The 24,630-nt window shown below is 40.1% G+C and overlaps 1 protein-coding gene across 1 annotated transcript; it reads left to right on the top strand.

Moving 5' to 3' along the window:
* Positions 1–1,280: 1,280 nt before the first annotated feature.
* On the top strand, positions 1,281–24,095 carry LOC149258251 (polyubiquitin 11-like). The gene is made up of 2 exons (XM_089408002.1): positions 1,281–1,891; positions 23,869–24,095. Exons 1-2 carry the CDS (start codon positions 1,408–1,410, stop codon positions 24,093–24,095), a joined length of 711 nt encoding a protein of 236 aa, XP_089264128.1. The 5' UTR covers positions 1,281–1,407.
* The last annotated feature ends 535 nt before the right edge of the window (positions 24,096–24,630 follow it).

Raw genomic sequence — 24,630 nt, 5'->3', positions numbered from 1 at the left:
GAGTATCTATTTTATCAATGTCAAACAAAATCATTTGATCGTCAAATGGATCCACAATTCCTAAAGAGGAGAGTAGATCATTGCGTTTTGAAGGAAATGTCCGAAGAATTTCCAATGTTGACATGGTGACAAGTGACTATGCCAAGTCATTCACAATTCTACAATGATGGGGGGGTCAGGAATTAGTAGTGTTTCATTGTAATGGTCCTTTGGAAATCATAGGAGGAACCTCAACCATTGGTCAAGGGATTTTTTGGGTACCTTTTGATGATAATAGAGACTGTGTGGTTAATTTCAGTTGCATCTTATGAGGAGTTTCATATTAACGTAACTAAATGGAGAGGTTGATGTCAACAACATCCATCATCACAATATTATATATTCCATTCCTAGTTTATATGGAAGTTGATCTAGGTGGATGTTGCTGGTCACCAACATATTCCACCTAGACCTCTTATGAGTTTCGTCTGTTTCCTTATATATCACAGCATTTACTATTTTTATGCCGTAAGGCATTCCCCTCTGAAATCAACAGCCCCCGCTGCTACTGTGTGTGATTATGGACCATCGATTATCTATGTTAGACGATAGAAGCATCTTCTACCGTCAAATTAATAGCTAAAAATAGTTACTAACTCCCAACAACTATACAGCGAAGATGGATACCTCCACATGGTTACTAACTCCCCAGCAATTGCGCGACGAAGATTGATACTCCACGCGGTTAATAACTCCCTAGTAATTGCGCGGCGAAGATCGATATGGTTACATGGACGCTCCTTCTGCTGTGTATCGACTCTTCCACACCTCTTTCTCAACAGCTCCACGTTCCTCGCAGTTTCTCCCACCAACACTAATAATAGATATTCCAGAACAAACGGTTTGGAACGACGACACGTGTCCCTTTATGAACGGACCATCTTACCCTTGCTGCCATTTAAATATGGCGACACGCCTCTTCTTCTTCATTGCATTTTATAGTATTGGCTGATTTTCCAAACGTGATCGCTGTGCTCTCTTCCGTTTGATTTCCTTCAGGTATCAGTTTTCTCTATCTTTTTTGTCTTTCATGCAATCGACCATTCTGTCTATCTTTGATCTTTGTTTCGAATCCTTTCCCTATTGTCTTCCACTTTTTCTTCCAGATTTTAGACATATAGATGTTGTCAGGTTATGCTCTTTCTGTTAACTTGTCTTTGTATCCCACGAGGATTCATTTTTCTCTCTTGTTTTTGGTTTTAAATTATTTAACTTGCTCGAGATCTGTAAAAGATGATTTCGGCTACGAGTGTAGATTGCGAAATTCGGGAGCTTTTTTGGCTTATTTACGCCTTTAAATGTTAATCAGGGTTTCTAATTATGCTCCGTGATTACGCAGGTTGTGTATTGTGTTGATTTCGTTTAAAGATGCAGATATTCGTGAAGACCTTGACCGGTAAGACCATAACCCTTGAGGTGGAGAGCTCTGATACCATCGACAATGTAAAGGCCAAGGTTCAGGACAAAGAGGGAATTCCACCAAACCAACAGCGTCTCATCTTTGCCGGTAAGGAGTTGGAAGATGGATGCACTCTCGCCGACTACAACATCCAGAAGGAATCCACTCTTCACCTTGTCCTCCGTCTTAGAGGTGGGATGCAGATCTTTGTCAAGACCCTGACCGGGAAGACAATTACCCTGGAAGTTGAGAGTTCTGACACAATTGACAATGTCAAGGCCAAGATCCAAGACAAGGAGGGGATTCCACTGGATCAGCAGAGGTTGATCTTTGCTGGAAAGCAACTTGAGGACAGACGCACTCTTGCCGATTACAACATCCAGAAGGAGTCGACTCTTCACCTTGTCCTCCGGCTCAGAGGCGGGATGCAAATATTTGTGAAAACCCTGACCGGCAATACCATCAGCAGAGATTGATCTTTGCTGGGAAGCAACTTGAAGATGGGAGGACTCTGACGTGTTGTGGGGAAAAATGCCTATGCAGGACGATCCTATCCACCTAAGGTGTGACAGTGCCTTAGCAACAAACGAGTACAGCTATACTGGTTTCTTCCTTTATGAAATGTGAAAGAAGAGAGATCAATAGACTTACCGGTGTCTTCCGTTTGTCCCTCGATCCAATCTCCCTTCTCTTTGGGTGTTCACAGCTACTTGCCTTCTTGCTTTTCCAGCTACAACTTCTTGCAAGATCACAAGAGAACAGCTACTTGCGACAAGAGAACAGCTACTTGAGACAAGAGAAGAACACTACGCAAAGACAGATATTCACATTCATAACTGATTTAGGATTAGAAATAAACCAAATACACTAATACATTCAAACATCAAAATACATCAGCATATAGGAGAAACCAAGATAGCTTTATTGATGAATAACAAGGTTCAGGAAGAGATACAACCCAGAGGGCTCCAATCCAGCATCGCCTTCCCAGCAAATGGAATTCCTATCTTTATCCCCTTCAAAGCATTAAGCACCCAATGATTCCAGTCTCAAACCAACAGCAATTCTTTGCAATAATAAAATTCCAGCGTCTAGATCTCATGGAGGAGAGATCCATATATAGATGTTTGGAGAGAGGATGAGTCAGCTTGAGATCTGACTAGTGTCCACTCCCTCTGTCAGTTCTTGAGTCCACTTGGAGGTTCTTGCCTCCACTTGGAGATTTGGAACCTCTTACTCATCACCAGTCGAATTCCCTGAGGCAAGTGTCATTTTGGAAGCTTCCTGGGTTCTGACACCTTGAGGAATGAGTCTGCCACTTGTCCAATCTCGCTCAGTGCAGGTAGCCAGTGTTGGAGTTGACATTCAGTGCAGGTAGCCAGTGGAGCCATTGACATTCAGCGCAGATGGTCAGTGGAGCAGCTGACATGATCCTGAATTGACTTGTTTTTGAGCAGTTTCAGGTGGAGAACTTTTGTGAAATGCTGTGGTTTGTTAGCCTTGTTCCTCTAGGGGTAGGAACAACATGTTTAGGGACTTTGGATCCCTTAGATTATGGACATTTCATGCTCAATGCTGTAAGGCACAAAAATGTCTATAACAGTTGCCCCCTAAAGTATGAGGCTATTTATCGGGCGAAATGATTTATCAGGGGGATCCGAAGTTCATCCAATGCTGGGAGGAGACCTGTAATACAATACAATACAATACATACAATATTATTTTTCATACTGATTTCATGATCTAGCTGAGGCGGGCATTCCCATGCTCAGCTTTATAAATTCATTTTTCTGTACATAGAACAGAAAATCGTCTGATGATAGACTGATAATTTTGATGAATTTATCATCCTTTGAGTAGGATGATTATCTGCTGCAATGATGTACATGACAATGTCTTTATCTTTCCTGAATATATATCGCAGCCCGGATGGATGAAACTAGATCCGGGGTCTTCAAACTCGTTCGATCTTCACTCTAAGTACAAGTCGATCCATGTGAGAAATGTTCTGAAGTCGAACATGGAAAGACATCGCTTGATTACCGGTCAATGATGTAAACCGTTAACAAGCGCGAGAGGAATCACCGATAATGATGATGACCCTCAAGGTACTGCAGTACAATTCACGTGGTGTGAATAAAGGACTTGGCGTCGAACACCACGCAAAATCTTTCGGTCGACGATCATTGATGTATACCTGTCGCCGGAAGTGAGAAACTTGCCATTGTGGCATGCAAGCTTCAAAGTACTGAAGGGGTTGTTCCTAGATCAACTTCTTGTATAATGAGCTGACGTCGACAAGAAGCGATCCGTCACAGGAGGGCCTTAATGAATCCCACATCAGTGACACGGAACGGAGCTAATGATTTTAATGGAGGTGAAAACGATCTGTGACATATGATTCAGGGTGGCGGTCATGAATGGATGAAGGATAATGTATGGCAGTGGATGGGACACGGTTGACTCTTTCTGAACGAATTCTCTTGAACATATGGCGACACTGATGCGATGGATCGGTAGCATTACCCCAAATATGGATGGTATGGCGAGACCATGGTGATGTGACCGGTGAATGAAACAACCCAATCCGATTGTGGTACGGAGGTAAAGTGTCATGTTCAAGAGCGACTTGCTACCATCAAAGTTTTCTTTAGTTTCTCCCAATTTTCCCCAGTCATTGCTGACCAGTACCTCTTTATTTTTGTCAAGCTTAAGGAGGATAACATATGCTTGTTCTATAACCTGCCCTTCGGGCAAGCCCATCGCTATGTTTTAACGAGCCTAGCGATAGTGAAACTCGTTCTCGTCTAAAGACAAGTTTGTCGCTATTTAATGATTTTAATGAGTCTAACGACAAGGATAACTCGGTCCTTTTCATTTTTAGAGAGTCTGAAAAGGTACATAAAGTCAACTCCAAAATTCGTTTTTTGTCATCTAATCCCTTAAGTCCGAAAAAGTATAAAACAATACAAAAGGGATGAGTTTCTGATAATTTTAACGAGCCGAATAAAACAAGTGCTCGACCTTTTTGTGCAATAATCCCTCAGGTCCAAAAAGATTAAAATCTAGAGGAGGGATAGCTCTTCCGGTCTCTTTAACAAGCTGGAAGGCCAAAACTTGGCAATCTTTTCATATTTTACGAGTCAATTGAAAAGAGCTTAAAGAAGACTCGTCTTTTGAGGAACGAGTGATAAACAAGGATAGCAGCTGATTCCAGGTACAGGTTGGAATTTTCCAATCACGGCAGTGTCACAAGGATGGCTAGGTGAAATCACTCTTCGCAGCTATTCCTCAAAATGGGTAAACAATCATATGGAGGTGAACGATCGGCCAAATGAAAATGGAGGTGACGGTGCAAACACAACCAAGGCTTTAATGGCTGATGATATTACATTCACAGTGGTTATTTACCGGGATAGTTCATTTTTTAACGAGCTTAAACACGGGTGGAAACATTTGCTCGATCTTATGTTTATTTTTTAACGAGCATGAACTATGCGCTAAAATTGCTCGGATCTTGCATTTATTTTTTAATGAGCATGAACTGTGTGCTAAAACTGCTCGAATCTTGCGTTTATTTTTTAACGAGCATGAACTGTGTGCTAAAACTACTCGATGATAAGTTTGCATGCCCCCAGCATAACAACGCAAATCAAGGTGCATGCCCCCCAAGCTTCATTGCATTCAACTTGGTGGTTGGAATGAAGGTTTACTTTTGAGATTTGGAAAGGAGATTGTTTCATTTTTTAATGAGGTTGACACAGTAAAAGAACTATCCTCATGACTCCTTGTTTCATTTTTTAACGAGGTTGACACGAGATTAGAACCGTCCTCGGAGCCCACTGTATTTACAGTATTTCTATTAGGGCGATGATCCACGCTGACAAAATGTTTAGGAATCTTCCGAATCCATTAGATATGGAAGATTTCATATTGTAGGTTTCCACTGTGGCCACTTCCGCCAGATTACTTGCAGGCGGTAGGGCAAAAGTACCCATTAAGGCAGGGTCTTTTAGGAGACCTACTCCAATATTTTGAAGCGAATGATTGCTTCCATGGATCATCGGAATGCTTCCCGTAACTTGTGAACTATCGGGGAGGAAAGTTTGTTGGTCGACGACTGTAATTCCTCCTTGAAAGAGAAATGCAATCTTCCTGAAGTAGGTCGACACAACTGCGGCCATGGCATATATCCAGGGCCTTCCCAGTATGATGTTGTAATCGAGGTTTCCATCAATTACTTCAACATCAATTCCTACTGTTTTTCCCCCTAGTTCAACTTGCAAGTTACTTAAAATCCCGTATGGAGTGTATGATCATCCATCAAATGCTTTTAATTTCGTTGACGATCTCGACAAGGGTGGTGAGCCTAAATTCTTCCAGCAACTCATCGACATAATACACGTAGATGCCCCCTCATCAATAATTGTTCGATGAACAGTTTTGTTGAGGGCTTTCACTTGAATAAGGAAAGCTAGTTGAGCTGGTAACTGAGGGTCATATCCTTTATGATCAAAGGCCACAAGATTGGAGTCCATTGGGTCAATTTCACCTATTGCTGATAATAAAGCTTGCTCTTGGGAGAGGCAATTTTGCGGTACCTCAAGCGTCGACATAGCGGACGACGATTGGGCCAGGTCCTCTATTATATTATAATTTTGTGCTATTTTTGCACGAGGATTAAATGTCGACTTGTACACTACTCCCTTTGGCGACTTTATCATTTGTTTAGGAATGGTGGGTGGCACAACTTTGGTTAAAGTTGTTGTCGAACTACTAGGTTGTTCATTAGCCTTGTTATTCGACACCTGTGGATTCCCGTAATCTTTATTCCTTGCCAAAGCATCATTTTGCTGCTTTGAGATAGACAACATAAGCACTTGGGATCGGGAAGAATTTTGATTAGCAACAAGTTTGGTACCCGGGCTTGGAAACGGATCAGTCAATACTGCTGAGGTTTTTGAACTCTTAAAGAGTTTCTTAACTTCAGCTATATGTGGACAATCTCTCGTCCAATGATCCTCATCGCATATATGACACCCCGCAGGGGGTTTCCTTTTTCTCCCTTTCTTTTTCTTCTTGCCCCCTGGTTGCTTCAGTTGTTTTCCCTTGTCGGTCGACGCGGCATTTACTTCCGAGGCAAGAAGTTCCTCATTTGCATTTTGACTGGAAATCTTACGGGCCCTTGTAGATGTAGCCTTTGTCGATTTCGTGTCTGTCGTGCCAATCACGCCATCGATGGCATGAGAGTCATTGTTTGATTTAGGAGGAGGAGGAATTGAGAATTCCGGTCTAGGGGCATCAGGTATTTTGTCGTAGAGCGTGCCAGACTGAGTATAGACCAAGTCCAGATATTGCGCACGAGCGATGACTTGCTCTTCCGTTACGACTCCCCCCTTTGCCACATCTTCCGTGATTGTAGGAAGTAAGGATTTGATAAACCATTCAGCTAATAGCTGATCGGGAACGTACGTTTTTACCATCCTACAACGACGTCGCCACTCATGTATATGATCAGATATGTGAGTGGCCGTTGTCTGTTTGAAGTTGGTTAGGAGTTTCGTTCCCGTTTCATACCTTATCGGTAATTGAAAATGGGTTAAGAAAGTCGTGGCTAAGGTACTGAAGTTGTTGAACGAAGCTCTAGGCAATTCAATATACCATTTTGCCGCTGGACCAGTTAACGTCCTCTGAAAAAGGTGAAGCCTAATCGAGTCATCGTTTAGGGTGTTTGATGAAAACCACAGATGAAATGTCATCACATGATTCGACGGATCTTCACCCGGATTTCCATTAAATTTAGGAATATCTGATGGAAGTTTATGCAGAATCGCTGGCCACCAAGGGGCATAAGCAATTAGATCATTCGTCAGCCGGTTTAGATCTAGTAATTCTAGAGTTGCTACAAAGGGCAACTGTTGATCCAGGTTAGGCGAAGCATACCCAGGATAAGATGGAATCGCCTGAGCAGTGGGTCTTTGCATACCAGCATAATGTATTTGATGCTGGCAACTTTGACAAGGTTGATGGGCATAACCATTATAATATGGTTGTTGATTACCGCTTTGGAAATGCGATTGCCCATTACTTACAAAGACTTGTTGCTCAGGTCCTTGATATGATTGCTGGAATGGGGGTTGTTGAGTTTGAACCAGCTCTGGTTGTTGAACCATTTTCTGTTGACCAATACTGGATGATTGACCAAGATGAGGAGTCACAGTACTTGTTTGATCATGAGTCGCTCCGGATAAGGAGGCACTAACCTGAGGTTGTGATTGAGTCGTTGAGACAAGAGGTTGTTGTATTGCAACCTGAGGCTGTTGGGGTTGACATACAACAGGTAGCGCTTGTACTTGCGACGCAGTAACCATAACAGGTATAGTGGGAATATTCGACACAGGGTGGACTGGTTGCATTGAATATACAACCCTTGGTTGCTGAGGCAGTATTGGTACCCAACCGCTGGATGTAATTCCAGTTTGACCTAAACTTTGTTGTAAACTCCCATATGGTTGTTCTCCGGGAGGGAACAATGAAAAGGCATACTGCCCTCCATATGGTGGCAATCCAGTACTTAAAGGGCAGATTGGCCTTTGAAGACACATTGGATTAATTTGTTGAGTTTCAACATAAGAAATACCCGATGATAATCCGGATGAAGAAATAGGAACTAACCATGTCGTCGAAGCAGTCCCTGATGGGACTTCGGCTTGTTGTTGATAACTTGCCGGGACAGATGGTATACCATTGAACATCGTTGGGGTAGCAGCAGGAGGCTCTGCCGCTGCTGTGTCGGATGACACAGTCCTGGATGTCGACGGTTGTTCATACATATCTAGTCTATCCAAAAGATTTTCTATCGATTCTACAAGAACTTACGATGAAAAGAGACTAACTTCGAAGATCAACGAGGGAATGGTGATGATTATTCCGTTTAAAATAAATTTTAACGACGCTTAGACACAACTTGCTTTTTCACTTTTAAAAAGTCGAGAAAAAGCTAAAGATGACTCTAGTCTCCTTCGATGTTTTAACGAGCCCGAAGTGACAAATGCTCGGATGGACATTTTCTGTTATAGAGTCTGAAAAAGGCCAAAAGGAACTGCTCTGGAGTTCTAGGTAGAGGGTGTGCCAAACTTTTCGCAAAACCGCAGAATACTTTTTAGGGTACGGGCGGTCGATCTTCCTGAATGCTGTGTTCAGTGCATTGCGATCAGTAGGGCGGCCGACACGGCTTCCTAAGGATAAAGGTTTTATGCCTATAGGGGTCTCCCAATATATACTCGACGGTACGTGGGAGCACAATCCGTACTGGCACTATCGTCCCTCAGGAGGAATCACCCACCATCAACGAGATCGACAGTCACCAGGCTTAACGACGCCGGAACACGTCTCTAGCGTAGACCTCTATGTTGTGCGTTATGTTACAAAGCGTTGTTAAGTTCATTCAATTTATTTTAGGTTGATCTTTTTAAAGTTTTCCTTTCAAGGTTCACCACGAGATGTATGATACAAATTCCTAAATGTAGTCTAAAGATGATAAGCAAGCTTTCTATCTTTTCAACTTTGAAAATCCTAGCTACTAAGGGAAAAGAAAGACACCATCTTTTCTCAAAGAGCAATCAACACACTCTAATGCACTTTTCCTAAATCCAACATGCAAACTATCAAATGCAAAATGCACAATGCAGGTGTTTGTTTCCGCTTTCTTAGTATTGATGCCTACAAAGAAAGCTTTTTGTACAACTTTGAATTTTCTTTTAAACGATCAATACAAACAAGTTCACTTTTTCGAAATCAGAGAGGGTAGAAGAGATTACACTACTTAACGATTTTCGAAATAAAGACTTGTTTTGACACTTAAAAGAGACAAATTCAAACCAATAAGCAAAAGTAACGATATAATCAATCTGCAAATAGCCAATGAACTCTCTTCTAAGATCACAATCAATCAGATCTGAATCAAAGGCTACAGGATGACTATTTTACTCATGCAAAGGAAAACTGTAAATGACGCCACAAACACATAAAAACACTCACAGTCTTTTTGTACAAAAGGAGGCAGAATGTAAGCAGAGAAAAGGAGTTTTCAGACTGGTATCTATGCTGGTTACAGGCCACAAAAAACAGAGATCAAAATAAGGCAAAACAGAGCAGAGAACCCCAGCTGCACAAGAGCAAACTGGTTCAGCGCAACCTCAACACAGGGGTTTTGACATTCAGCGCAGGTAACCTTCACGGGACCTGCGTTGAAATGCAGAATCTGTTCACTGGGTCTGCGCTGAAGGAGAAACTCTCGTTTCCCTCAGGTTCTGGGTCACAGATTGCTACTCAATCAACTGTTTCAGGCCAAATAAAAGCAATAAGCAAGGTGTAATCAAATGGATACTTTGAAGGCTACTAAGATCTATCACAAGGATCATCAAATCATTTGTGGATCCATTGTTCAGATCATAGACAAGTCCAGCAATTGGATCAAAGCAGCAACTTTCTACTTTCCATCCGGGAAAGATGCAGTTCAACTGTTGCTGTCAAGTCTATGATACAAACAAATGATAGAAACACAAATAAAATGACTAAACAAATTTTCCCCAGCGGAGTCGCCAATTTTTTGTGGGGAAAAATGCCTATGCAGGACGATCCTATCCACCTAAGGTGTGACAGTGCCTTAGCAACAAACGAGTACAACTATACTGGTTTCTTCCTTTATGAAATGTGAAAGAAGAGAGATCAATAGACTTACCGGTGTCTTCCATTTGTCCCTCGATCCAATCTCCCTTCTCTTTGGGTGTTCACAGCTACTTGCCTTCTTGCTTATCCAACTACAACTTCCTGCAAGATCACAAGAGAACAACTACTTGCGACAAGAGAACAGCTACTTGAGACAAGAGAAGAACACTACGCAAAGACAGATATTCACATTCATAACTGATTTAGGATTAGAAATAAACCAAATACACTAATACATTCAAACATCAAAATACATCAGCATATAGGAGAAACCAAGATAGCTTTATTGATGAATAACAAGGTGTAGAGCCTCTACTTTACACCTTATCATCCATCATTACCTACTGTTTTCATCACTTTCCTCTCTCTTTTGCCTCATTTTCCACCCAGATCATTACATTAGTTGTCATTAAACATGATCAAGTGAGCTTTGCTAATGGGTGACTGTTTTGTTTAGTTTTTGACATATTTGCAGAGATTCCGCAGCTGACTGGCAATTCCGCAGCCATTCAGCAATTTCGCAGCCATCTGATGATTCCGCAGCCATTTTGTTGATCTCAAGGTTCCACGTGCTATTTTGCAGAACGAGCCACATGGGCATGTTGGAATAAATGTGCTCGAGGTTCCTGTGCCATCAGTTCAGCCAGCCACGTCATCTGTACCTCCGGTCAAAGGGGGTCAAGTTACGGTCAAATAAAGGCAGCTTAACGTTGATGCGTAAGCTGTTTGGTCACGTCGGTGGAAAAGATGACTTGTCCGTGTTTTGTAAGCCATGGGGAACATGATCTAATGCTGGATTCATTGCCCATAACGACCAGGACCTCCAGCTCGACCATGAAGCATATGACGTGTTCACTGCACCTTTAATACGCATGATATTCAGTTTATTTTCTGTTTTATGCTTTACGCATTAGGCCATCTTGCAGATGCCTATAAATACTTGCGTCTGCGTACGCTTATGTTAACTTTTTAGCTGATGTAGTTTATGAACTTGTGAGAATTTTAGCGTATTTCTGAATTCTGTTTTTATAGAGCTGTTCCAGCACTTTTGACTATGTATTTCTGCATATGAAGTAATGGAAACAGTGTTGTTTTGAAGTTTTAAAGCATCTGAGTTTTCTGTGGGTTGTATGGATGGAGGGCCCCCATTCATAACTGCCCTTGTATAAGTATTTCATGTTTATACTTCTGCAATTTCTTTATTTCACATACAACATTTCCTTTTCTTGAGTTATGTACAGCTTGATTTCTTTTCATTGCTGCAGCCTTTATTTTCACTGATCAGATTTACTTCTTTGCAGGTTTTAACCCGGGATTGAGTGTGTTGTATTTGCTTTAATATCTAATGGTAGTTGCAGTTGTCTTATTCGTAACGCTTCCCTTTTTACTCTGTTTTCTAGATTAGTTTTTAGCTTAGTTTTACAAGTTGGATGCTAACTAATTTATGCTCTCTTTATCATGAATGGTTTATCTTTCAGAGAACAGAACACTAATTAATTGCAGCTTGTTTTTAAGTAGTCTTGGCTTGTGGCACTAATACTTTTTCCACTTGTTACACATAATCACATATGTAGGAAGCAGTATGATGGAAAAGGCTTAGTAGTGTTATAATTTGTCATTTAGAGTTTTTATCAATTCTTGGATTTGTCTTCAGCTACTTCCTAATCGTGTTTTACACAGTACTATGTGGTAGAAGCAGGGAGTTAGGAAGAGATAACCATTATCATCAGTCCTTGAAGTGATTTTCTTGTTTCTTTCATTTGCAGCAATATGAGTAGAGACTAATGCCATTAGAACGTGGTCATTTGCTTTCAAGTCATTGCAAGTTATTCATTTCTTTCAAGTTCTTTTCCTTTACAAATTCAGCAAGTAATTAGAAATCACCAATCACACACTTTCACTCATCTAGAACTCACTTTTCACACACTTGCACTCATCTGTCTATAATCATCATTCCATTTTAGGAAGATAAATCAACCACAAACAACACCCCCAAACAACAAAAACTCTAAGAGGTTGCTTAAGTGCATATAGTACACCTTCACTTCATCAGCTTACGAGCCCCGGGTTGACAATTAATGACATCAATTTAGGAACCCTAAATTGACTAAACATTTTGGCGCCGTTGCCGGGGAAGTGAAATTAAGTAGCCATATTCTTAAAAAAAAAAAAACATAAAAATTTCAAGGAAAGAAGTTGATAACCTATCAAAGTATGCTCTCCTCTTGCACTTCAAAGTGATCTGGAGGATCAGAAAAGAGAAAGTTATTGATTTAGTAGTTTCTTGAGTATGCTCTCTTCTTGCACCTAGAGTGACCTGGAAGATCAGAAAAAGAACTATTAACTTGACTTGAAGAAAAATAAAAAAATGACATGCATAGAGCTAGAGATTCTAGGGGAAGGTTTTTAGCTAGAGCTCGAAGTTCAATTTTTACAAGTCCATCTGCTTCAAGGGATAGACAAGAGACACCCCCCTTATCTCCAACCGAAACTCCTAGTCCTAGAATTCCTGGAATTCAAGAGCCAAGAGTTGACTCTCCTACACCTTCTATTGAGTTTGAACCAGGAAGAGACTCTTCTCTTTCTCCCACAGGAAGACCAATTGTAATTGAGGAAGTAGAATCACCTGAAGAAGAAGGAGAAATCTCTTCTCATTCACCCTTTGTAGAGGAACCAGAAGATTTTGAAATCCCTAGGAGAATCATCATGGCAGAGGAAGAAGGAGGAGGTAGAGGTAGAGGTAGAGGTAGAGGAGGAGGAGGAAATAACAATAATAATGGAGGAGGTAGAGGTCCCATTGGAGGAGGAAATAGAGATGGGGATAATTCATTTGGGTTTCCCATTGTTAATGAGGATTCCCGAGCCACTATGAAAAACATATCACCATCTGTCCTCCCTAACTTCCATGGGTTAAGGACTGAGGACCCTGAAACATTCTTATTTGAGTTTGAAGTGGTGTGTCGAACTTATGACTACCTGGATGACTCTCAGAAACTCAAGTTGTTCCCTTCAACACTGAAGGATCAAGCTTTGAAATGGTTCATGGGGTTACTCACTCAATCCATTAGGACTTGGGATGAGATGAAATAGACATTTTTGGATAGGTATTTAGACTATTGCATGCCTACTAATCACAAGGACGAGGTTTTTAAAATGATACAAAAAGAAGATGAGAGTCTAGAAGATTTACTTGAAAGGTTTCAATATAACTTGAAAAGAGCAAAAATGAATACCTTGGATGAAGAGACCTTAAAAGCCCTCTTATTAAAAGCCATCAGGGATGAATGGATAGACATCTTAAACATGATGGGGAAAGGGGATATTTCTCAACTTTCTCTCAATCACATAGCAGAACTTTGTATCCATCTCTCAAGGGGCAAATCAAAAACTCAAAAAGGGCCTAGAGATCCTTCTCTCCTTAGGGCAAATAAATCTGCAACAGGATCAGTGAGTAGGGCTGAAATCGGCAGTATGCTTGATGAATTTAAAACTGACATCTTAGGGAGTCTTAGTGAACAACTTGATACCCTTAAGATTCACAATAAACAAAAAGCAGAAGCTGAGGCTTTGGCTATCTTTTGCCCGAAGTGTAGAAAGAAACATGCTTTAAGGGAATGTCCCTTAGATGCACACGTTGTAGAAACATGTGTAATTTGCTCAGAAACTCATGAGACCAAGGATTGTCCTTTAATTCCTGGCCTCAAAGCAGTATTTCAAGAGGATCCAGATACACTTGAATCTCTCTGTTTTATTGCAAGGAGACCTTGGCAAGGAAAACAAAATCAAGGGTTTAACAACTCTATGAATTCTCAATCCCAACCAAATTGGAATCCTTGGCAACAACCTTGGCCTCAACCTCAAAATGCTTTCCAAGCATGGATGCAAAGCATGCAAAATCCTTATGCGAGACTTGCTCAATTCTATCAATATCCTCCATCATTTCAGAATCAGCAAGCTCCTCAACTTCCAAATCAAGGTCAACAACTATCATTGCCATACCCTCAACAACAACAACCTCCTCCACAAAATCAAAATTCTCAACTCTCCCAGCAGAAATCAAATCAACTTCCCTCTCAGCCATTACCAAATCCGAATAATAGGAACCCTCAAAATGCTTACATGATGGAAGGTCAACCATTCCCTACCTATATGGTTGTTCCTCTCAATGAAGTACAACTCAGATCAGGTAGAATCTTAGATCAACCTTCTATAAGTGCCCAACAACCAAGCATTTCTGAGGAAGAATCTCTCAAAGTCAATAAAGGTTCTGAAGTATCACTTCAAAACCAAAATATCCAAAAAGAAAAAGAATCAATCTCTACAACTCCCATAGTTGAGCAACATACATCTTTAGCTACACCTCCTTTTCCTGAAAGATTGCAAATTGACAAAGGGGTGGAAAAGCAAATTTGGTTGCCTGACTATAGCTTTCTAGATGAATTGAAGAATGTCTGTATCAAGATCCCCTTGTTACAAGCCATTAAGGAAATTCCCATTCTAGCAAAGACAATAAAGGAGTTGAGTTTGAAGAAAACAGTAAAAAGAACCAGAGATACCAAAAGGATACATCTAGTTGGAAAAATTGCAGACATTATGATGGGTAAGATTACCATGCAAAAGTATGTGGATCCCAGTAGTCCTATTGTCAAAACTCATATTAATGGGGTTGAAATCCCAAATACTTTGATTGACTTAGGAGCCGCGATCAACATCATGAGTAGACAGACCATGGATCAGTTAAAGCTTCCTAACCTTCTCTTTACACCTACTTTGCTGCAACTTGCAGATAGATCAATCATTAAACCTGATGGTGTATTGGAAGATATTCCAGTCTCTCTAGATTCTTGGGAATATCCAGTTGATTTTATGATTTTAACTCCCAAGAACAATCTAGGAGGACATCCTCTTATCTTAGGAAGACCTTGGCTAGCAACAGCTGATGCCTTCATCAGTTGTAGGTCTGGAGACATGTATATATCAGATGGTAATTCTACCAAGAAATTCAACTTGTATCCTCCAGCAAAGGCAATAACAGAAATAGGAGAAGATGAATGGGTAGAGGATGAAGATACTATACAACCAGTTCTAACCATCTCTGAGATCAGTGAGGATAGTCAAATTCTAAATACATTAGAAAATTTTGAAGTATCTTTAGAATATGACTCTGAACATTTTCAGATAGATGCAGACATTGAATATCTCTCCTCTAGACAAATGTCTCTCTTCTCAGTGGAAGAGTTTGGTAGTTCTACAGTTGAAATCCTCCCAGGGAAAACATTAAACATTAACAAAAACTTGGGAAGACCACAACAAGAAGAATTAACTAAACTGTTGCAAAAACATTCCACTGCCTTTGCATGGGAATACACTGACATGAAAGGAATCGATCCTAAGACTTGTATTCATCACATCTACATTGAAGAGAATAGCAGACCTATTAGGCAACCACAAAGAAGGATGAATCCAAACCTTAGGGAAATCGTGAAAGAAGAACTTCAGAAATTGCTCAAGGTAAACTTCATTTACCCCATTTCAGATAGCCAATGGGTTTCTCCCTTGGTTATAGTGCCCAAAAAGAATGGTAAATGGAGAGTTTGCATTGATTATCGAGAATTGAACAAGGCAACCTTAAAGGATCATTTCCCTCTACCTTTTATTGATCAGGTACTAGACACTTTAGCAGGTAAAAAGTATTTCTCATTCTTGGATGGTTTTAGTGGGTACAATCAAATTCAGGTAGCACCTGAAGATCAAGACAAAACCACATTTACTTGTCCTTGGGGAACTTTTGCCTACCGAGTACTCCCTTTTGGATTGTGCAATGCACCTGCTACATTTCAAAGGGCTGTATTAGGAATCTTTTCAGATCTGATTCATGATTGTGTAGAGGTATACATGGACGATTTCACAGTTTATGGTAATACATTTGAAGAAGCTTTGGAAAATTTGGAAAAAGTACTGGTAAGATGTAAGGAAACAAATCTTTCTTTAAGTCATGAAAAGTGTTTTATGATGTTTACTGAAGGGATTGTTTTAGGACATCATATTTCAGGAGATGGAATTAAGGTTGATAGATCCAAAGTTGAAGTCATCTCTAAGTTACTTGTTCCAAATTTCCAGAAGGATGTTAGAAGTTTTCTTGGGTTTACTGGGTATTACAGAAGATTTATTGAAAACTTCACTAGGATAGCATCTCCTCTTTTCAAATTGCTTACCAAAGACTGTGAGTTTAAATGGGATCCTGAGTGTCAATCTGCCTTTGAAGCTTTAAAGTCTAGAATATCTGAAGCACCCATCTTAAGGGGACCAAATTGGAAACTCCCTTTCCACATTTCTACTGATGCTTCAGATACAGCTCTAGGAGCTGTTTTGGGACAAAAGGATTTGATCCCTTATGCCATTTATTACACAAGTAAGAATTTGACTCCTACTGAGTTAAATTATACTGTTACAGAAAAAGAGTTCTTAGCTGTGGTACATGCAATCAACAAGTTTAGACATTACATAACCGGCTATGAAACCTTTGTCCATACTGATCACTCTGCCATAAGATATTTAATGAACAAACCTGTCACTAATGGTAGAGTTACAAGATGGCTTTTACTTTTGCAAGAATTTAACATTACTGTGTTAGATAGACCTGGAAAGCAAAACACAGTAGCTGATTTCTTGTCTAGAATCCAAAACACTAATGAAGATTCTCCAGTAGAAGATAAGTTTCCAGATGAATACTTGTTTTCAGTGACTACCAAGACTCCTTGGTATGCAGATATGGCTAATTATCTAGTTACAGGGAAGCTACCTCTACACTTATTTCCTAATGAGAAAAGGAAAATCATTCGGGAGAGTTCACATTATTCTTGGATTTCTAATGAATTGTTCAAAACAGGGCCAGATTGTATAATCAGAAGGTGTGTTCGGGAAGATGAAATACCTGACATCCTTAAGGCATGTCATGATGAACCATGCGGCGGGCACTTTGCGGACAAGAGGACAGCCTATAAAATCCTTTCTCTAGGATATTATTGGCCTTCTCTCTTTAAAGATGCAAAGCAGTATGTTAAAAGGTGTGACAGCTGCCAAAGAGTTGGGAAACCAACTCCTTCAAATGAAATGCCTCTACAGCCTCAGGTATGCATCGAACCCTTTGAGAAATGGGCTCTAGATTTCGTTGGACCAATTAATCCACCATCAAAACAAAAGAAGTATATACTGGTTTGTACTGATTATGTTACTAAGTGGGTAGAAGCAAAAGCATTGCCTTCTGCCACTGAAAATTCAGTTGTTCAATTTCTTTTTGAGGATATTTTCACTCGTTTTGGTGTCCCAAGGGAAATTGTGACAGATCAAGGCAGCCAGTTTACATCTAAATTGATGGAGAAGCTGATGGAGGAATATAAGATCAAGCACAGAACATCTACTCCCTACCATCCGCAATCCAATGGTCAAGTGGAATCTACCAATAAAGTTCTTGAAGGCATTATCACCAAGACTGTTCATCTTCATAGAAGAGATTGGGCGGAAAGGCTCCCTGAAGCCTTATGGGCCTATAGAACCACATGGAAGAACACAACAGGACATTCTCCCTATGAACTTGTTTATGGGAAGGAAGTCCTGCTTCCTATTGAGTTCCAAATCAAGACCTTCAAGATGGCAGTCCAATTGGGAATGAGCCTCTCAGAAGCTCAAAGACACAGAATGGACCAGCTAAATGAGCTAGATGAAATAAGACAAGATGCAATTTTAAGGACCGATCTAGTTCAGCACCAAAGATCTAAGTGGCATGATCGTCATATCAAGGAAAGAAAGTTTCAGAAAGGAGATTGGGCTCTATTGTTTGATTCAAAATTCAAAGACTTCAAAGGAAAGTTTCAAACTCATTGGCTTGGGCCATATGAGATTGATGAAGTCTTTAGCAATGGAGCAGTTCGAGTAAAAACTATTGATGAATTTCATACTCCTCTTATTGTGAATGGCCACCGCTTGAAAATCTACCAGAAGCCATTCTCAAAAGAAGAGTTTGTCAAATTGTTCAAAGAAGATTCTGCAATCAGGTTGGTGGAGAAGGATTCTTCTCCTCCATCAGCCTAATCTTTGGTTTTTTAAAAAAAAAAAAGGAAGAAGAAGAATAAATGTATGAGCCTGAAAACCAATCTCTGATTGGCAGTCTCATACAGAAAACCTGAGGTGAAAATCAGGGTCACCTGACACCTCATGTTTTCCAAAAAAAAAAAAATCTCTTTCTCTCCTTATTTCATCTCATTTCATCATCACCACCATTTCATCCACCATTTCATTCATTTTCACTCCACCTCATTTTTTTTCATTCATCCATCCACTCACTACATTCCATTCCATCAATAAAGTCATTTTTAGATAGTTAAAGTTGTTTTTGTGCAGACGGAGGTTACTACTGCAGATTCCGCAGCTGTTTGACAATTCTGCAGCCATTCAGCCATTCCGCAGCCCTCTGCACCTGCATAAAAAAAAAAACACAGTCTGTTTGAAATTTCTTTACAGCTCAGTAGTCATCAATAATAAATGGAAAATAGTCATGCAACAGCCATAAATCAGTGAAGGGTTAGTGGCAAGTCATCAAAGGCAAATCTAAGCGTGAATCTGAGGTATGGTTTAAATCCTAAACTTACAGTTATTTCATTATGCAAGTTTTCTAGGTTATGTTTCTTGCCACTAAATGTAATGATTACCAGTCATGCGACCATATACCCACGTATCTCCCAAGTCTATCAGTCCTTGATTACCACGATTTTGAATTCACTTGCGGCTGCTTCTTCCATTAAGATCTCGTACTTAAGTGACGTAGCCTAATGTACTACGTCTCTATATGACATTAACTCACGCAGCCAAGTGTAACTCTGAAACCGAAACCTAAGGACATAGCCGTTTCCATTCATTATTCCATAACCCTTCTACCCTCTTACGCTCATATCATTTCACTTCCGCTGTTTCATTTCCACTCACACTGTTTCATTCCATTTACGCTGTGCTCACTACGCTGCTACCATTCACCATACTCTGTTTTTCCTCTCCGCTAATTCTAAATCACCAGTGGAGGTCTGTTACGGCCGTATCCAGAGCTAAAACCATAATCCACTGTGTTGAGGCCGTAAATTCACTAAGTCAAGGCCATTTTAAAGCCGTGTTCCAAAACAGAGCCGTGAATTTACTGTGTAAGACCCTTGTTGAAGCCGTGTTCTAGAACAAAGCCATGAATTGACTGTGTAAGGCCGTTTTGAAGCCGTGTTTTAAATAGAACAGAGCCGTAAAAGCCAATGGGGAAGCTCTTAAGGGCAGAACCGGAGGGTTCAAATTTTCTGGAGGGTTATCCTCAGGTTAAAGAGGCATTGCAAAAGGCAAACTGGTTACAATGCATCCAGAAGTTCAGAGGCTACCATAAGGAGGTTACGAAGGCCTTTGCACGGTCCTTCAGAGAAAAAGATAATCACGTGGAGATAGGGGATTTACAATTCACAGTCACTGAGAGCAGCATAGCACAAGCTACCTCACTTCCACAGACTGGAGAAAGGTGGTTCAAGAACCGGTCAGTTCAAGATCAGCAATGGAAACAAATCTTAAAAAACCCAGGTATGGATACCAGCATCTTTACAAAAGGGATTCCTGTTTCTTATGTTAAGGAGGAATGGACAACTTTACTCTTATTAGTGCAAAAAAATTTTCACTTGTGAGGGAAGATTTGGGGTCTTATATGTTTACCATGCAAAGGTTATGATGCATTTTCTAGGAGATGATATTAACCTCCCATACTTTCTACTTTCAAGTCTTAAGAAAATGTGTGCAATTGTCCAAAGGAACCCCAGAAATATTGAAGCACATTTATATCATCACGGTCTTGTGAAATTGCTAGTTGAGGAACAATTGAAATCAAAAAGAGACACATGGGAGAGGTTTCTCATAAGAAATCATTTTCAAGAATTAGGAGAAACTTCTGGAGGGTCCCCTCAAGTACCAAAAAGAAGTAGAAGAAAAAGAGGAGAGGGGGTTAACCAAGAAACTATTGCCCAAACAGAAACTATTGTTCCTGATACCACTATTCCTGAAACAACTGCCCAAGAGGAAACTGTTCAAGAACAGTTTGATGAGGAAACTGATATACAGCATCCTGAACAGGAAATTGATCCTGGATTTACTGAAGATGATAACCAAGCAGCCCAAGGAATTATCACTGAAACTCCTTCAGAACTTGCTCAAGAAATTGCTCAGAAAAGAAAAGAAGGGAGAAAGAAACAAAAGCAAGATAAAGGTAAATCTGTAGTCCAAGAAACTTACCTCACTCCTGAGAATTCTAGTGAGGAAGACACTCAGCCCTTAGCTCAAAGAATGGCCAAACTTCATAAAACTGCCCTTTCCAAAAAGGAGGAAAAACAAAAGCAAAAAGTACCAAAAGAAAAACAGAGTACCACCTCTGTAAGAAGGAGCAGCAGATTACAAAACAGAAAAGTAGGGGCCATAAAGGGTAAACAGTCATTCTTCATTGACTTAAGCTCACCTCAAAAAGGTGCTACAAGTCCTGACTTGGAGAAAAGTCCTCCACACGCTGAGCATATTGAGACTAGTCCTCCACGTGAGGAAAGTCCTTTTGAACATGAACTTGAGCATGAACACGGATCTGAATTTGATTATGAACCAAGTCCCAAAAAGTCACCTGAGGTTGACCCGGAGCAGCAGAAAGTGTATAATTATCTAGAGACATTGGAGCAAGCAGCTACTGGCCCAAGCAATGTTCAACCTTTAGAACAACAAGTCCACTCCTTAAAACAGGAAATTTTTGAGATTGAGGTTCTAAATCGACATATCATGCAAGAAAATGAAAAGTTGAAAGAGCAAGCCAAATTGGATAAGATGATTCATGATAACACCATGTTACATTTGGGCCTGTGGCAAAGAAGTAACAAAAAGTTAATGAAGAAATGCAAAAGGCTAAACAGAGCCTTGATCAACCTAAAGTTCAGATGCTTAGTAAAGAAGCCAAGGGTCAATGTGTCTACACAGAGAAAGAAGAGGAGATTGGATGTCTTGGCAGAGGCATCACAGCAGGTTGATTAATCACTGTTTTTGCATGAGGACATGCAATGCCCTCGTAGTGGGGGTATGTAGAGCCTCTACTTTACACCTTATCATCCATCATTACCTACTGTTTTCATCACTTTCCTCTCTCTTTTGCCTCATTTTCCACCCAGATCATTACATTAGTTGTCATTAAACATGATCAAGTGAGCTTTGCTAATGGGTGACTGTTTTGTTTAGTTTTTGACATATTTGCAGAGATTCCGCAGCTGACTGGCAATTCCGCAGCCATTCAGCGATTCCGCAGCCATCTGATGATTCCGTAGCCATTTTGTTGATCTCAAGGTTCCACGTGCTATTTTGCAGAACGAGCCACATGGGCATGTTGGAATATATGTGCTCGAGGTTCCTGTGCCATCAGTTCAGCCAGCCACGTCATCTGTACCTCCGGTCAAAGGGGGTCAAGTTACGGTCAAATAAAGGCAGCTTAACGTTGATGCATAAGCTGTTTGGTCACGTCGGTGGAAAAGATGACTTGTCCGTGTTTTGTAAGCCGTGGGGAACATGATCTAATGCTGGATTCATTGCCCATAACGACCAGGACCTCCAGCTCGACCATGAAGCATATGACATGTTCACTGCACCTTTAATACGCATGATATTCAGTTTATTTTCTGTTTTATGCTTTACACATTAGGCCATCTTGCAGATGCCTATAAATACTTGCGTCTGCGTACGCTTATGTTAACTTTTTAGCTGCTGTAGTTTATGAACTTGTGAGAATTTTAGCGTATTTCTGAATTCTGTTTTTATAGAGCTGTTCCAGCACTTTTGACTATGTATTTCTGCATATGAAGTAATGGAAACAGTGATGTTTTGAAGTTTTAAAGCATCTGAGTTTTCTGTGGGTTGTATGGATGGAGGGCCCCCGTTCATAACTGCCCTTGTATAAGTATTTCATGTTTATACTTCTGCAATTTCTTTATTTCACATACAGCATTTCCTTTTCTTGAGTTATGTACAGCTTGATTTCTTTTCATTGCTGCAGCCTTTATTTTCACTGATCAGATTTGCTTCTTTGCAGGTTTTAACCCGGGATTGAGTGTGTTGTATTTGCTTTAATATCTAATGGTAGTTGCAGTTGTCTTATTCGTAACGCTACCCTTTTTACTCTGTTTTCTAGATTAGTTTTTAGCTTAGTTTTACAAGTTGGATGCTAACTAATTTATGCTCTCTTTATCATGAATGGTTTATCTTTCAGAGAACAGAACACTAATTAATTGCAGCTTGTTTTTAAGTAGTCTTGGCTTGTGGCACTAATACTTTTTCCACTTGTTACACATAATCACATATGTAGGAAGCAGTATGATGGAAAAGGCTTAGTAGTGTTATAATTTGTCATTTAGAGTTTTTATCAATTCTTGGATTTGTCTTCAGCTACTTCCTAATCGTGTTTTACACAGTACTATGTGGTAGAAGCAGGGAGTTAGGAAGAGATAACCATTATCATCAGTCCTTGAAGTGATTTTCTTGTTTCTTTCATTTGCAGCAATATGAGTAAAGACTAATGCCATTAGAACGTGGTCATTTGCTTTCAAGTCATTGCAAGTTATTCATTTCTTTCAAGTTCTTTTCCTTTACAAATTCAGCAAGTAATTAGAAATCACCAATCACACACTTTCACTCATCTAGAACTCACTTTTCACACACTTGCACTCATCTGTCTATAATCATCATTCCATTTTAGGAAGATAAATCAACCACAAACAACACCCCCAAATGACAAAAACTCTAAGAGGTTGCTTAAGTACATATAGTACACCTTCACTTCATCAGCTTACGAGCCCCGGGTTGACAATTAATGACATCAATTTAGGAACCCTAAATTGACTAAACACAAGGTTCAGGAAGAGATACAACCCAGAGGGCTCCAATCCAGCATCTCCTTCCCAGCAAATGGAATTCCTATCTTCAGCCCCTTCAAAGCATTAAGCACCCAATGATTCCAGTCTCAAACCAACAACAATTCTTTGCAATAATAAAATTCCAACCTCTAGATCTCATGGAGGAGAGATCGATATATAGATGTTTGGAGAGAGGATGAGTCAGCTTGAGATCTGACTAGTGTCCTCTCCCTCTGTCAGTTCTTGAGTCCACTTGGAGGTTCTTGCTTCCACTTGGAGATTTGGAACCTCTTACTCATCACCAGTCGAATTCCCTGAGGCAAGTGTCATTTTGGAAGCTTCCTGGGTTCTGACACCTTGAGGAATGAGTCTTCCACTTGTCCAATCTCGCTCAGCGCAGGTATCTAGTGTTGGAGTTGACATTCAGCGCAGGTAGCCAGTGGAGCCATTGACATTCAGCGCAGATGGCCAGTGGAGCAGCTGACATGATCCTGAATTGACTTGTTTTTGAGCAGTTTCAGGTGGAGAACTTTTGTGAAATGCTGTGGTTTGTTAGCCTTGTTCCTCTAGGGGTAGGAACAACATGTTTAGGGACTTTGGATCCCTTAGATTATGGACATTTCATGCTCAATGCTGTAAGGCACAAAAATGTCTATAACATGGCGGATTACAACATTCAGAAGGAGTCAACCTTGCATCTTGTCCTTCGGCTTCGTGGTGGTATGCAGATATTCGTGAAGACGTTGACAGGCAAGACGATCACATTGGAGGTTGAGAGCTCTGATACGATTGATAACGTAAAAGAAAAAACTAAGGACAAGGAAAGGATTCCTCCTGATCAGCAAAGGCTCATATTTGCTGGTAAACAGCTGGAGGATGGGCGAACTCTGGCCGACTATAAGATCCAGAAGGAGTCTACACTTCACCTTGTTTTGCGTTTGCGTGGTGGGTGTCAAAATTATCGACATATATTTTAATGAATAGGGTCTAAATGCGCATGTCATTGAATTCTTAGCTAGCTGGCAATTAAATACACTGTCAAATATGTTCTACTAGTTATTTTTAGTATGTTGTTATGTGGCACTCTTATGAAGAGAACTTTCAATAAAAATTAAAGCTTTGTAGGTTAATTTTATGATGGTTTGTGATGTGTTCATGAACTATTGCTCTAGAACTCGTTTTCCAAAAATAATATTGTGATATTATATATCTTAGATATATTTTCCAGTGATTTTATTAGAAAATTTTAAAGTTATATGTTGTAAATAATTAATTAATTTTTTTGAAGGGTTGAAAGTGATGAAAAGGAATAGAATGATAAAACGGAGATATTTTAGAATGTTGATATCATTGAAAACTCTGTTTATGATTTTAAACTTCATCGAATGTGAGAGGACATGGCACCTAACCTTTTTTAAAGGTTAAATATATGAAAACTGAAATGGATTCCAAATTGACCCGTTCCTTATTCAAGAGATTGTCCTCAAATTCTGAAATTGCGGAATTTATTGA

Source organism: Pinus tabuliformis, chromosome 6 (genome assembly GCF_031772625.1).
Source record: "Pinus tabuliformis cultivar Carrire ecotype Pingquan chromosome 6, CPIR1, whole genome shotgun sequence".
Lineage (NCBI taxonomy): Eukaryota > Viridiplantae > Streptophyta > Pinopsida > Pinales > Pinaceae > Pinus > Pinus tabuliformis.
This window is presented reverse-complemented; position numbering and strand designations above follow the sequence as displayed.

What these genes read in the sequence shown, in the direction of transcription:
- LOC149258251 (XM_089408002.1), top strand. Translation starts at nt 1,408, where the DNA reads ATGCAGATATTCGTGAAGACCTTGACCGGTAAGACCATAACCCTTGAG. An exon ending in ATTTGTGAAAACCCTGACCG is followed by an intron (nt 1,892 to 23,868) that starts GCAATACCATCA and finishes AGACGTTGACAG; the next exon opens with GCAAGACGATCACATTGGAG.